The following is a 16631-nucleotide window of genomic DNA, read 5'->3' as shown; positions in this document are numbered from 1 at the left end:
TTATGAAATCACTTTAATAAAAGTATTTTTCCATTAAAGCACTTCATGAAAGCACTTTAATAAAAAGACTTTTACAAAAGTACTTTTATAAAAGTACTTTTATTAAAACACTTTTACGAAAGTACTTTTATGAAAACACTTTTACGAAATAACTTTTATGAAAACACTTTTACGAATGAACTTTTATAAAAGCACTTTTACAAAACATCTATGCCAACTGGTAAACATTTACGGTTGATCATCCACCGATAAACATCTATGCTAACAGTTTTGGAGACCTAGGCTGGCGGTTTATGAATTCCAGCACAGTTTTTTTTAAGAATGAAAATGAGCAACATATGACACTTGTCAGTTTGAAAAAAAAAATCATTCTTAGGAAAAAAGTGTTTGGTTTATAACAATATTTTCTCATTTTACCAATTTTTACTCATTATTGTCCATTTTAGAATTTTATCTCTTCGGTAAGAATAAGAATTGAACCAAACATGGCCTTAGAGTTCAGTTCACCTCAAGGATTTTTATTAGGTTTTTGGATTTTATTTATCATCAACTCCAACTCTAACTCACTACCCCCATGAATTTTGGTTCATTCCCCCCACATGTTAATGTTCCAACTGTGCTAAAGTTTATGGGTGGAGTGAACAATAAAAGCCCTAAAAATTCTATTACCTTTTGGTAAAATGACATAATTTTGTGGATGTGCACCTCTATATCTAGATGTGTGCAAGTTTCCAGAGTGAGACATGAATACATGCATTTCCTATATTCATACTTGCCAAGAAGGCAATGGAACAATGGACTGGTTGGCAAATAGAGGTGTGGACAGAGAGGAAGAAGGCTAGAGAGACAAACAAATAAATACAATTGCATGGAAAAGAGTAGGGTTGGCGGGTAGCAGAGGCAGACCCATGCGAACCATGGCGGTGCTCCATAGTGTCACCTTGGATACGAGCTGGGACTTGGGAGGATTGCAATCAAGATAGGATATGAGCTGCTAAATAACAAACCCCATTTGAATCAATAGAAGAAGGAAGAGGAGAATGAGGAGGGTTTTCTACTTTTCTTACTCTAAGGCCATGTTCACTTTTCGGTAAGTTACTCAAATAAATGCAATTACCTAGGTAAGCTTTTTTTGGGAAGCACTTAACCGGGTAAGTGCATTTACCCATGTTCTTTTATTTCCCATGTAAATAAGGCAATGACCATTTTACCCATAAAAAATATTATTAAAATGGGCACTTTTGTCCCATTCAAATATTGACAACTTTTCCCCCAAGTGGGAAAATTATTTACCCACCTAAGAGATGATACCTAGGAAAACAAACTTTCCCCGATCCCCACATAAATCTGAAAAAGGAACATGAGATTCTTGGTTCACTCAAAATCCAAAAAAAAAGAAGAAAAAAAAAGAATGCCCCCCAAATCTCCAATCATCGTATGGGACTTGCTAGGGGCATTTTTTGGGATGAAAAACCCCTATTAAGTAAACCGGATGTCTACAGGGGGTGTCATAGTAATGTGCAAACTACAAGGAGTATTTTAGTTAATACGATGAATTATAGGGAGTGTCTTATTAAATGAACCTAATTAAAAAAAAATGATGTTTTGGTTGCATGTAAAATCATGTATTGATGGACCCCATTAATTCCATTATCAAATGATTAGGACAATCAAAAGGAGCATTAGTAAGGGTTGTTAAATAATATGCTTTTGTTTTGTTTTTGAAAGGGGTTGTTCAACATCAATATAATTTTGTTTGTTTTTGTTTTCAAAAACAAAACCAACCATGTTGTTGAACACCTCTTAAATGGGCCTTGTTATGAATATAAATTAATGTTGAAGCCAAACTTGAAAATTTGCTGCAATTGTGTTAGTGAATTTTTGTGAAACTCCTTGAGAACTTGAAGTAGCAGAAAGCATAAAAATAGAAGATAATTATCCTCTTCCCAAAACAGTCTTGATTCCACAAAGGGAAATATATGAAATCTTAAAGAAAGTTATATTCAATTCATTGAATTCGAGCTTGTACAATGACCGATTTATAAGCAATTTCCTACTTTTTTTGGAAATAGTAAAATTACCAAAAATAGTAAGTCTTCTAATTGGACTCCAACTCTCTAAAACATAATAATTTATTGAAAAGGCTCCCTAAAAATTCAAATTTAAAATATGCTAAAGCAGCAGAGATATACAAACTTACTATAAAAAACGTTTCTAGGAAAGTCCACTTTTAAATTGATTTGTTAGTACTTAGTACTCATTGAGACAATCGTTTTGACATGTTATATGTTGAAAACAGATGTCCAAGTCAAAGGCTATGACCATTTGAAGTTTCATAGTCTATTTTCTTATTATTCTTGGGCTTCTAAAACTTTTTCGGCAACTTGTTCTGCATTAGTACTTTCCTTTAACTTTCTATTTCTCTCCTATTTTCTAACTGAATCTTAATAAAAGGAACGTAAAAGAAATGATTCCCAATCCACACCTTCCTTTTCAATGTACAGAACTTGCAATGTGATTAATTAATGATAATCCTCTGACAAAAAATGTGTTGCTTTTTTCAAAGATGCCCTAACCTTGATTAGACCTGTTCACAGGCTGGGCTTCGGATCAGCCCATGAACATTTTACATTTCTTTAGGCAAGGCCCAATCAAATTTTGGCTAAAGTTAAACCCAAGCTTGGCCCGATTATGAATCGGTCTAATTTCAATGACTACAAAATAACAGCCATGAACATCATTTTGGAGCAATCATCCAATTACTATTTCACATTTTGATGGTAATAAGTATTGTTGAATAATAGTAAAGCATCCATTCTAAGTCAATATAATTCCAATGGCTACATTCTAAAACCATGCTTGCTTGCAACAATAAATATTTTAGAAGTACAAATTTATCATCATATATTCCTTCCTTGAGATAAACAAAAATTTAGCTGTTTATAGCTATATTTATTGTAAGATACAGACTAAGAAAATACACATGGTCCAACAAAAAAGTAAGGCAATTCAACCACTCCCTATCCTCCCCAAAAGACTTTGGGAGGTGTTTGCCAACTTAGTAAATGTTTATTTAGCTGGGTCGGTGGCATCATACCAACTTCTTACATGTCCTAGAGTGGTCCCAACTTACATAAAACTTATTAGCATTCTCCTATATTACATTGTCTTCCTCAAGGAGACCGAATCAGCCCCCCACAACGTCCCACAATACATCCCTGCTGTGCATTGGGAACATCTCCCGATGATAATATCAGGAATGTTGATGCCATCATCGGGAGATGCTCCCAATACACAATGGGGATGTGTTGTGGGACATTGTGGGTGGCGGCCTTGTGGGGGGCTGATTTGAGCTCTTCCTCGAGTTGAAGAGAATCCAATCTCATATTAAAATCATCATTTAAATGATCACCCTCCTCCTATACCAAGTGTTTAACATTGAAGACATCAATGGATACAAATATGGCTAGGTAACTTGAGTATGTAAATATTTTCATTGATGATTTCAACTATCTCACACGGTCCAATCTTCTTTGGTGCTAGTTTCCACACTATCTAACCAGTAAACAATCTTCTACTGAAATGGTTCAAAGATAGTCTCCTACATCAAATACTACTCTCCTTCTTCCATTAACATGATGTTTGTATTTGGAATTGGTTGCTTGTAACTTACCAGACTTCTTTTTTATTCTTAAGCTTTTATATGAAATCACCAGCCTTGTCATGAACTTGGCCCATCCATGTATTTGTAGCAAGATCGAGGATGCTAGAGGATTGGATCCATATACAACCTCAAATGAATTATATCTAATGCTCCTATTTTTGGACCTATTGTAAGTAAATTCAACTTGTGCTAATAAGAGATCCCATTGACCATCTAATTAAGGATGGTATGACCTGTTAAACTATAATGGGCATGGTTTTCAAAACCCGACCAGACTAGACAGCTAGACCAGAAAAATTGGGAACAGTTCCATTTTACCCCATAATCATCTTTTTGGCTAAAACCGTTGATTTAGTCAGTAAACCACTGACCCGGGTGGTCAAACCGTCCAGCGGTTTTTGGCCATTTTTTATTTTCTTTTATTTTTTTATTTCTTTTGTTAGAATGGGCTGCTCGTTTGGTTTGAATGGTCAGATCATTCAACCTGAGAACCGGACCCCTGAACGGTTTGTTGTCCATTTCGGTTTTAAAAACCTTGGTAATGGGGTACTCATTAGCCTCCAAAGGCTCCTCCAAAAGTGAGATATAAACTTAAGTCTCTGTTTAAAGTAATTGAAGATGGTAAAGCATGGAGTTTGGCAATCTCCTAGAGGAATAAGCTATCAAATAACGAGACATCCATGGTCACCCTATAAGCCACCAAGTGAGTTATCTTTTAAAAAAGTAATCTACTACCACCATCATGGAGTCTACTTGTCACTATATATGTGGCAAACTGAGTACAAAATCAATAGAAATATACACCCAAGTGGCATGTGTAGTCTTACATTGATCACTACCCCCTTAGATACTTGACAAGTTGGCATGTGTAACAACATTCCACAAACCCAATGATGTCTCTTGTCATCTTGGGCTAAAAAGTAATTTATTGAGACAAGATGGATCATTTTGTCTCATCGAAAATGTCTCTCATTATGTAGTTCTTGGACCATTCTTAGTCACCATGAGCAACCAAGTACACAAAGGTGGGTTCCATTTAAGAAACGTTAATGAAAAATAATTCACAAAAAGTATCAAACCCTATATATTTATGCTTAAAATGGGGATAGCATGGCTCTCCTTCGTTAATACATCCATAACTTGATTTCATGCACCAGACTTGTGTTTTAGCACAAATGTGTATGCTTAGAGATATGTTACCCATTTCCCGTGCCTTGCATTCATTTCTATTATCCTCCAATATGCTTAAGTGCCTCATGACCCAAGTATGGGATAAACTCTTTGTAGATGAGATAACATCACCAACACCAAAGTGCATGCACCACTGCATAGACTTGTACATCATAAGTTGAGTAGTTGGGGCATAATCTACTTAGCTTCTAACTTTAGTAGGCTATGATTTGACAACCTTGGTTGAGAACAACAATGATTCCAACTTTATAAGCATTACATAAACTTCAAAGGTTTGTTCAAAATTTGGAAGTCCTAGCACGGGTGTAGTTGACAATTACGCCTTAATCTCAATAAAGGCTCTTTTCGCTTCAACTATGAACACAAATTTGGTTTTTTGTCTTCATACAATATGTATATGGTGCAATAATAGTGTTAAAGATGCATTTTTTCATGGTTGCATAAAGTTGCTCCCTACACACGATCATGAATATATCTTGAAGATGCAACAAGTGTGAATTCATATTAGTGCTATATATGAGTATCATTAAAGTATACTACAACACATTGGCCAATAAAAGGCTTGAAAACCTGGTTCATGACCCCCATGAATGTGCTTAGTACATTAAACAAACTGAAAAAAAAATGTGCATTAGACAACACCCTTTAAAATGTGAAGGTATAGGATCAAATTTATGTAATATCAATCTCTTTGTGGTATGGTTAGTTGACCTCACATATATGCACCAAAAAAAGGTGGAACAAGTTGATCGTGGAGCATTTTCGATTGTTATTAAAAACAATTTTCTGTTAAAAAAATGGGTACTATATATATATATATTGGTTGCTTTATTAAGAATTCAAGATTATGTTTAAGAAACCCCAATGGATGGGCTTAAAAAATGATACATGAACAAATAATGTATAATTTCATAATTCCTTGTTTTAAATAAATTAAAATAAGTAGGGACATTTTTTCATTTCATTCCTTCTTGGCCATGTTAACATACCCATGAGATAAAATATTTACATACCATTTGTTGCAAAGTAGGGTTGCAAGTCAAGTGGACTAGACTAGGTTTTAGCTCAACCTATGCCCAACCCTAAGAATTAAGGGTGCTCATGGTTCAGTTAACCAAACTGTGGGACTATTTTTGAAATCAAATGGGTATTATTGGTTTTGCAAAAACCAGTAATACAGAAACCGAACCAAAGCTGATCGGTTAACCGGTTGACCAATTCGGTTAACCATCAATTTCGTTCATTGGTTTTTTGGTTTTTTATATTTATAGTATATATTATAAATAAATATATAAATATATTAAAAAAATAATAAATAATATATTATATTATAAATACATATATTTATATATAATGCATATTTATTAATTTTTTATATATAAAAATGTAAAATATAAAAAATATATATAATATATGTGTACCGATTGGTTTGGTTAACCATTGGTTTTCTATATTGGTTAATTGAAATCGAACTGATACCTTCGGTTTATTAAAAGTACAGAACCAAAACCAAACTGATCAGTTTGGTTAACTGGAATTTTCGGTTCGGTTAATTTTTCGGTTTTTCTTGCTCACCCCTACTAAGAATCTGGCATTAAGGCCTGAGCCCAGACTGAGCTGGAGGTTAAGTCCAATTTGTCCAAATTGAGCTTAGCCTAAATTGAAAATTGGAAATTTATGCATTTGGGTTAGGCTTAGGCTTGAGCCAAGTTTGAATTGGTTAGTCAACTAAGGGTTCGTTTGGTTCATGGTCGGAATCGGAATCGAAATTGGAATGGTATATTCCCATAGTTTGTTTGGTTTAGAGTTTAGACATGAATCGAAATGTGAATTGAAATCAGCTGGAATGAGATTTCATTCCCAATAGAGAGGGAGGGAATGGCCATTCCCTCAAATGGGGGAATGACATTCCACCAAGAATGGGAATGGGATTCTAATTCTGCCCAACCAAACAGTTAAAAACGAAATGGCCCATTTCGATTCCAATTATAAACCCCTATTCCTGCAAACCAAATGGAACCTAAAGTTTGACATAAATCATATATATATGCAAGTATGTGTATATATCTGATATGTATATAGCTGGGCTGGATTTGAACTAGTTAAGGGTTAGGTCAAAATTCATCCCAAAAAATAATTTAAATAAAAAAACTTGAACTTTTGGGCCCAAATCGAAATTTAAGCCCATCCCATACAAAACTACAGGCTATGTCGGTTCAAGCTTGATTTGGACCCACCCAAGTTACACCTATACTGGAAACTACATTTATTTCTCTATAAATTGGGTATTAACTTTTCCAAACTTCTTCAACAATTCATATGTTATTTTCTTTTTCCACAATTTATCTTAACATAAGTGGGAAGAATAATAAAGATATCATAGTAAAACAAACATAAAAAAGTTTCTCAAATATTTTGGGCCAAGAGCTTTTTCTACGTATTTTTATATTGAAACACACATAGCCTTAATTCAAAATATCATTAGGATTAAAATCCCCAATCACTTGCACGAGCTTACAAGTTACAAGAAATAAAAACAAATTTATATCAATGCAATAAAAAAAACGACTAAGTATGCTTATAGTCTTTGGTTTGCTTTAATCATTTTCACATATTAAACAAGCTGACTGGACTGACAAAATATGATAACCATCAACTATAGAATTGAAATGTTTTAAATTTTAGGAAAAGTAGTTTTGGTTGCCCAACACAAACAAGACGCAAAAACCCATAAAAATTCCATACTATCAAACACAAGGAAGTTGGATGGTGACCTCGCCAACAATTTTTGAGATGAAAACTTATAAAAAAAAAATCATTCCTTTATAAAATTCTTTTAATAAGGTGCACCTTCTCTAAGAGATTGTTCCTTTTGGCAACCCATAGGTGGGTATACCATTACTTATCTATTACCTTACCTTATACAAAAAAGTCTCATTATTCCTCTCTTTCATTCTCTCTAACTTTGTTACTTAGAGAAGCTCAAATTTGCTACGTATTATGTTGGTACAATTTTTGTATGAACAGATCCAGTCCCTTTACAATGACACTACCCACATGTACCCAGAAATATCTCCCATAAATGGCAATTGTGATGTTCCCAATGTGTGGTAGTGGTGTCTTGTCACCTTATAGGTAGATCCAGACCTTAAGCTAGAATAATTGAATCTTCTACCCACAGTTGACACTGCCCACGCATATATATATATATATATATATATATATATAATCCACAAGACACTATAATTGTACATTAGAATTTAGAAACGATATTTCTATATGAATAACAATTGAGATGTTCCAAATGTGTGGGCGTAGTTTCTTTGTGGGTAATAATCTGGAGCCACAAAATATAATTTAAAATATAAGTTTATATATTTAAAGAAATAAAGTAAACAAAATTAAAATCCAAATATGCATTTTCATCTTTTACTCTCTTACTTGCATGTGCCTTTTTACTGCGAGAATGAAGACAGATTTTATATGGTTAGCCATAAACAGAAAATGCAGAGCTTACAATAAGAAACGTTTTTTTCCACGGTGTACCAGCAAAAGAATCATCATGATGATCTACGTATTTATCAATGCACGTCGATGCCACGCACATAGAAAAGACCACGTATAAGGAATATTCTGTCAGTCCCTGTGGCTTATTAATTTTCCACGTGGTTATGATTGACACTCTTACGGGATCTGCTCCCAACTCAATCCGGACTCGCTCTGAGTTGGGATCTGCTCCCAACTCAATCGGTCCAACTCGCTTCCAATACAATCAAACAATCTCGCCATGAGATTGGAGGCTTGGATCTGTAACCTACGAGCTGTTTCCACATTTCTACCCAACAGACATTACAATTACATTTTGGAAATATTTCCCTTTTCATTTATGAGGAAATGTTCCCAATATATTGTGGTGGTTCTCTACGTTTTCAAGGGAGGTCAAAACCTATAAAGCATGGATAGGGGGGCCAAAAGCTAAGAAACATGGGTAAGGAAGTCAAAATATAAGTAAAATTTAAATGGGTCTTGTGGGAATTTTAAAGGCATGGGGGGGGGGGGGCATGGCCCCCCTCCGCCACCCTTGGCTCTACCCTTGCTTGTGTGCAGTAGATCCCAAGTGTGAGACTGGGATTTACCATGAGGCTGAGATTCACACGGTATGAGATATGAAGTATTTCATTTGGGAGCCTCCAAGTCCTGATTCACTCTAATAGGCACCAGCTTACAATAAAAGTTGTTCCAACATAATTTATATTTGCACGTTGTTTATGACTTTGGATCTCCTACCAACAAGAACTTTACCCACACCTACCCATAAAACACTATTTTTCGTGCATTGGGAACATCTCTTCATGAATATATGTAAGAGCATGAGATGTTCCCTATGTGATTGCCATATCATGTAGGTGGGTGTGGGTAGATTCTTCACGAGTAAGAGATCCGAACTCTTTCACCTACATGGTTACTCTCAATTGTACTGATGAGCCCCCATCACTGCCAACAAAATACATTCCAACACTTGCCCAACATCATTTGACACCACACATCTCATACATAGCAGGTCACACAATCACACTTTTATGATGAGTCCCTAGCCTCATGATGAGATGTACAATGTTAGATTGTGTTGGGAGGGTGTTTGGAAGTAATCCCAACTGATTGATAGATACAAATCATAATGGGACCATGTTGACACAATTTTTATTATGATCGGATTCTATTATATGTGTAGAGACGGATGATGTTACGTTGAGGAAAAACATTTTGTCCTGCGGAGTTCGGGCCGGTTTAAGCATGGGTTGAACAGAAACATGGCTAGCATCAACCAATTTACCCTATTTTTTAATAATGAGACCAGTTCCATTTTACACTTTTTACTCGCATTGAATTGGGATCTGCTCCTTTTTTTTTGACCGTACAAAGAATAACGTGGTCATGAGATGCACTGAACAGTGGGCCCAACCCTGTAATCTTGACGGGGACTAACTTCCACGATGCAGATCAAGTGAACTACAAGCCCATCCGACGGTTGGTTCCGAACAAACGTGAGGATCGTGGGATTTAATTTTTTTCGCATCAGACGGCCCTGATTAGGAGCTGAATGTGAGAATCATAAGATCTAATTTGGGTCAGCAGCATGTAGAATCCGGATTTGCTCACAGAACGCGCTTGATACCAATCTCGCACTTTCAGCCGTGCATTGAGAATAGTTTCCCATGAATGATATCATAGAACTAAAGATATTCCCATTGCACGGCTGCACGGTTTGTGTGAGGCGCGCTATATTAGTAGCAAATCTGATTTCCAGCATGGAATCATACACACCTAACTGGTCCAGGTTTGGTCCGCGCAAAGAAACAAGACCGAAGGCAGAGAAAAAGGAGATTCGTCATTCGTCAGAGGGAGTCAATTGGAGTCGCATCACGTGATTTAAGGTTTGATTAATTGCAGGATTAGACGGCAATAAATAATTTCTTTTCGGTAGAAAATCCGAATAAATATTCGCCGCATTTCTTCTACGCTACATTAACGGCGCCGTTTCACACGTCACAGACAAGTACTAACGTCGTCATCTACGTGGACGGCAAGGACATTTACCCGTCCTTTCTGTCGCCTCGTGTCCACGCAGCGGACTTAAAACGAGGATTATGATTTCATTTTGAATAAAATATTTGGAGTCCGTCCGTCGCAGAAAAAGGTAAAGCACCTTAGCTAACAACTATCTTCTCTCCTCTTTACTTTTGGTTTCCCTCTCTTTTCTCTCTCTCACTCTCACTCACTCGCCGGCTCGCTTGCTCTCGTTTGCTTTCACTTTGGCGGTTTTTGGCTTTTCCGTGTCGAACATTCACTCGGGATCTCGCTTACATCACGAGGTAAGATTTCTTCGTTTCTTCTTCTGTAATCTCTTCACGCTTTGATCTTTCTTTGAGTAAGCGTTTCAGTATGTGTTTGTGTTTGTTTCAGCTCATTTTTGGTTCTTTCCGATTGTTGAATCAGGTATGCTTTTTCGACCTCCTTGTGTGGTTTATTTTCTTATTTTTTCTCCTTCCAAGCTATGTTCTTGAAGTTTTCGCCTTGGACGGCTATTCTTTATGTCAACTGGAATGATTGCAGCATTGTGTTGTGTGCATTTTTTTCAGTCATATACTTGAATTTGTGAGAATCTTCAGTACGCAGTACTTATTTTGTTGGAGTGCTGAAGATGGAAGTTTTGTTGTTCGCGTGAACTTCGGTTCCGTTGTAATTAGATTTTGGCTTTCCGTTTCATCTTTTATTTGAGAAATGCGTATTGCGGCATCATTTTTAGATTTATTTGGTGTTGCATACATGCACGAATACGGCATCATCTTTGATGGATGCGTTTTGGTGTTGCTGCATCATCTTTTTGATGGACGCGTTTTGGTAATTATTAGTAATAATCATGTAATGATATGATGACAATGACGATAATGCATGGTCTCAGATGGGCTCTTGACCTGCTTATTAAATTGGTAAAGTGTTTGGTATTCCTACTAAATTCCTGGTTTAGGACCCGGCCTCACCGTCTAACAAATTCCCACCTCACTCTCCCATGCCCCCAAAATATAGAAGGAAAAAAGAAAGAGAAAAAGGTTACAAGCTGAGGTTGTATATAGTAAATACCAGAATGGTAAGGATGACAATAATATTGACAATGGTGACTGACAGTGATTTATGGTTTTAAACTGATAATTGCAATTATAAGCATAGTTATAGTTAATTTTGTGGAATTGATGATGCATTATTATCATCGGATGCACACAACTATTGGAATCAGATGACATAATTATTGCCTCCCTAATGTGATCGGTTGTATTAATTATTCTTACATATGCACACCTCATATGAATCATCATTTAATTTATTGGAGTTGTGTGCGTGAAATAGGCAGAAACACTAGTGACTGCAAAAATTTGAAAGAAGGAATAACAACTATAGGTCTGAAAGTTGGTACGGAATTGCAAATAAAGAGTATCAACAAAATGCAAGTGCAATAAATTATTACTATAACCCCCTCCAAAAAAAACGTGCTACCTTTTTCTTTGTTGGAAGCTTGAAAATCGGTGCCCCCTAGTGCATGGAGCCATGGAGAACTGATTGACTACAAAGCAATACTCATTTTTTCCTGAAGCCCTTGTTTAAAATTGGGAAAACAACTAAAGAACCAATGAACTATCCACTTCTGGGCTGAAGTTTGGACTGGCTTTTTTTTGGATAGTACACTTTATACATCAAATAACTATGTTAACAGCTGCTTTTCAACAAGTTTTGGATGAAAAATGTTTGGTGTAGTTGGCTTGGCCTCTTTTGCAACCAATTATTTTCTTTGGCACCCCCATCTCTGCCCAAGGCTGTTTTCTTTTTTAATGGAGAAATGGTGCAATGAATGGGATGCTACAAAACAAGGCAAACCCAATGTGCTGGGTTCCCAACAGAACTTGTTATCCAATTAACCTTCTATAGACCAATGCAAGTGCCATTACTCATAATGCCTATGCAACCTGGCCTGCTCTATTTGGAGTATATGTTGTCACTTGTATGGTCCTTGACAAAAATGTGACCTAAATTTTGATATATGAGTAGAATAAAAGGAAAACAGACTACATGCTTACATAGAAATACACATATACAGAATTGCTACTTTCCATGATTAATTTTATTTGAGTTGAAATAGAAGGATATATTTATAAATAAAATTTATGATGTTTATCAATTAGTTTATTGACTACTTGTAAGCTGAGATTCTTATATTTCGCATGCCAATGATCTTGTTTTTTCATAGCTTTTTAGTGATGGGCCTCATAACTTGTCATTGCTTTTCTTTGGATGCACATTGCAGGAATGACTTATACGAATCTATGAATGCTAAGTGGTGATGCTTTTTCCTGGTTCCTTCTCATGACTACCAGTATGACTGGCATTTAAGAAAATGTTTGGAAATCAGCAAAAAAATTTTGGATGTGGGACTATGGAAGATGCATCTGGAAACACTTCCATGACTCCAAGTGAAAAAGAGAACGCATTGACCTACAAACTCGTTCGGGTATGGAGTCTCTCACTTAGAACAATAGATATTATCTCTCCTCTTTCTGAGTTGAAAAGTGGCTAAAATAAATCAGTATACAGCCACAGAACCACTATTTGGTTTTTAGTCCTTGACATTTCGAAGTACTTTTATTTTAATCTTTCTATCTGCTTATTTTTATTATTGTTTTGAAGGTAGCCAATCAAGTTGTTTAGAAATTAACTAACTAAATACTTTGATAGTGTAGAATGCAGTTCATACTTTAAGCTGTTCAAGATTCTTTCTCCAAACTTATCCATTCTTTGTCCCTTTTCCATTTATGGCTCAGATATCTTTTCCCTAAATCCTTGTAGAATTACAGTTGTCTTCTGGTGTTGACTGCTGAGTTACATAACCTTTACTTCAAAGCCTGGCTTGATTTAATTCAATAGAAAGCATGCTTAAAATGGCAGCCCATCACGTGGAATGTTTGGGGCACTGACTAATCTGAAGTCTGAACAGTTTGTTGAGCTTTCATTAACCATATTTGTCTAGTTTGTATGTGGTGTCCTCTGGCAGCTTATTCAACAACATTGTTGAAGTCTAAATTTTGGAAGTTGTTATTTATTTATTTATTTCTCAGATTAATTGCATGATTTTTTGCCTTTAATCAATTTATATTTGTTATTCAGGTTAGTTGTCTTTGCAAGAGAGTTGTATTAATGTAATAGAAGTTAGCCTCCTTAGGTTTTGTTGGGCCAAAATGCATAGGGCCTTCATCTTTCGCATAAACTGAATCCATGATCCCTATATAAGGTCCATTCTGAGTCCTATCCTAAGTGGCCCATATTTAAAGAGGGTTTCTGTTGGGATCCAAATACCTTCCCCGAACCCAACAAAGGGAGTGGAGCAGGCCACTACCCATCAGCAGTACTCAAGGAGGCAGGAAGGATAGGCGACAAAGCCTCAGAATTAGTTACACCTGTAGGCCAGCTATATAAGGCCATACTCTTACAATGAAAGGTAGGAATGAATATCCTCTGTTTCTCTCTCACCAAACCCCTCTTTTCTTACCTTCCCTTCTCTTCTTCCTCTCCACTTTCTGTTTCAGGAGGTTAAGCCACCCTCGAAGGGGCTTCTGAGGTGAGCAGTATCTCACCAAGTTGGTATCAGAGCAAGGTTGCAGACCAGCTATGCCGCAGACAAGATCCTCTACCATGGAAGATAGAGTCGACCAACTTGAGATTGGGTTCCACCAAGTACTGGACGAACTCAGGGATCTCAAGGTGGTCATCTCTAACCTCGCCTCCCAACAACAATCCGGCGAGACTAGTCAGCCAACAGGGGCCGATGCCTCTGTTTCCGGTAGCCAGGGAACTGGGGGTTACCCCGCCGGAAAGGTTACTAAAATCAATTTTCCAAACTATTCCGGTGGAGATCCCATTCCTTGGATCTTCAGAACAGAGAGATTCTTCGAGTATCATGAAACCCCTGCACACCAGCGCGTCGCCATCGCCTCCATTCACCTAGAAGGAGACGCTATTCTCTGGCTCCAGTGGTATTGACAAACCCATCCTCAGGTAACTTGGGCGGAGTTCACGGAATCTCTGTGCATCCGTTTTGAGCCGACGACGTTCGTGGATTACGACGAACTCCTCACTCGACTAAAACAGATTGGGACAGTAGCAGACTACTAGCTCGAGTTCGAAAGAATGGCGACCAGAGTACATGGATGGCCGGAGAAGGCCTTGGTTGGGTGTTTTGTGGGAGGTCTCAGAGAAGACATCTGCTTGGAAGTGAGAGCTCTTCGACCAGCGACAGTCATGGCGGCGGTGGGTATGGCTCGCTTGCAAGAAGAGAAGATTGATAGCATGCGCAGGACTAGCAAGCCATCCTATCCGAATGTGAGGGCTCTCCAGCGGGCCGAATAGCAACCCCAGAAACAAGTTGGGGATTCTCAGAAGCCCATCTTGCCTAGGCCCACTGTGCCTTTCAAGCGCCTCTCGTGGGCTGAGATGTAGGCCCGACGTGAGAAGGGCCTCTGTTACAACTGTGATGATAAGTTTGGGCCGGGCCATAAGTGCCGGGTCCAGCGAGTATTTCTCCTTCAAACAGAGGGAGAACCGGAGAGGACAGAACCAGAGCACATCGAAGACTGTGAGCTGATATCAGGCGAACCAGAACCTGTTGGAGCCGAGATCTCCCTACACGCTCTTATGGGCCTCAACCCTCTTCAGTCCATGCAAGTAGAAGGAAGATTGGTTGGCCGATCTGTGATGGTTTTGATTGACAGTGGCTCTACTCTGAATTTCATCACTTGCCATTTGGCAAAGCAACTAGGTATGACTATACACCCCACTCCTCTCTTTTCAATCCATGTGGCTAATGGGAATAAGATGTTATGTGATGGTGTATGTAAGAAGGAAAGGATCCTCATACAGGGCCATAATTTCGTGGTAGATCTCCACCCATTGGAATTCTCGGGGGCTGATATTATTTTGGGAATCCATTGGTTACGTGGCCTAGGTCCTGCACTGTGTGATTGGGCCAGAATGACGATGGATTTTTGCCAAAATGGACAAACCTGCCATTTGCAAGGGGTGTGGCCCCCTAGTCCCCGAGGTGATACTTTAGCCTCTATAATACGGGCCTCCAAGGATACTGGACAGCCCTTGTTTATGCACTTGGGCATTCAGCCCACAGTTCCAATTTTAAACAATCAGGACTGTGACCAACCCACTGAAGCCCAACACCAGACCCTAAGATCGATCCTCGATCAGTTTGGTGACATATTCAAGGAACCGAACCAGTTACCTCCACCCCAGGCCCATGACCATTAGATACCCCTCTTACCAGATTCCAAACCAGCCAATGTGAGGCCATATAGATACCCTTATTTCCAAAAGTTGGAAATTGAGAAGGCAATAAAAGAGCTAATGGACAAGGGGCATATATAGACCAGCACCAGCCCGTTTTCATCCCCCGTACTCTTAGTGAAGAAGAAGGATGGTAGTTGGCGGTTTTGCGTAGATTACCGGGCCCTGAATCAGATTACAATGAAGGACAAGTTCCCAATACCTCTCATTGATGAACTGCTGGACGAGTTAGGGGAAACACAAGTGTTCTCCAAATTGGACATGCGGTCCGGGTATCATCAGGTCCGGGTTCACCAGGCTGATATCCACAAGACAGCCTTTAGGACCCACGATGGCTATTATGAGTTTCTGGTTATGCCGTTTGGTCTTACCAACGCCCCCTCCACCTTTCAGGCCCTCATGAATGACATCTTTAGGCCTTTCCTAAGGCAATTTATTATGGTATTTTTCGATGACATCTTGGTTTACAGCAAGGATTGGGGCACCCATATGAAACATCTGAAACTTATCCTCACAATTCTGAGAGAGCACCAGTTGCATGCCAAATTGACAAAGTGCTCCTTTGGACAAAGACAGATTTGGTACTTAGGCCATGTGGTTGCTACAGGGCGGGTCATGGCAGACCCAGATAGATGCCATCCAAAAATGGCCCAAGTCCACTATTGTAAAGGCTCTCAGGGGTTTTCTTGGGCTTACTAGTTATTATAGGCGCTTCATTAAGGGGTATGGGCTTATGGCCACCCCTCTAACATGCCTGTTAAAGAAGGATTCTTTTGGTTGGGCTGATGATGCCCAACGGGCCTTTGAAGACTTGAAGACAGTAGTTTCTAGCCCTCCAGTCCTCACTCTTCCGGATTTCTCTCAGCCCTTTGAGATA

At 38.1% G+C, this 16631-nt stretch overlaps 1 protein-coding gene across 2 annotated transcripts in view; it reads left to right on the top strand.

Moving 5' to 3' along the window:
- The first annotated feature begins 10575 nt into the window (after window positions 1-10575).
- LOC104601289 (uncharacterized) overlaps window positions 10576-16631 on the top strand; it is a 38706-nt gene continuing 32650 nt past the window's right edge. The window contains exons 1-3 of one of the 2 annotated variants that reach the window (XM_010264583.3): window positions 10576-10728; window positions 10820-10852; window positions 12714-12917. In XM_010264583.3, the coding sequence (XP_010262885.1) occupies window positions 12804-12917 (114 nt within the window). In that variant the 5' untranslated portion in view covers window positions 10576-10728; window positions 10820-10852; window positions 12714-12803. The remainder of the gene's footprint in view (window positions 10729-10819; window positions 10853-12713; window positions 12918-16631) is intronic. The other variant, XM_088897764.1, reaches the window with a different exon arrangement.

Source organism: Nelumbo nucifera, chromosome 2 (genome assembly GCF_055504915.1).
Source record: "Nelumbo nucifera cultivar China Antique chromosome 2, China Antique-T2T, whole genome shotgun sequence".
In the NCBI taxonomy this organism is placed as follows: Eukaryota; Viridiplantae; Streptophyta; class Magnoliopsida; order Proteales; family Nelumbonaceae; genus Nelumbo; species Nelumbo nucifera.
The sequence above is the reverse complement of the archived record's forward strand: the minus strand, read 5'-3'. Positions and strand labels throughout refer to the sequence as shown.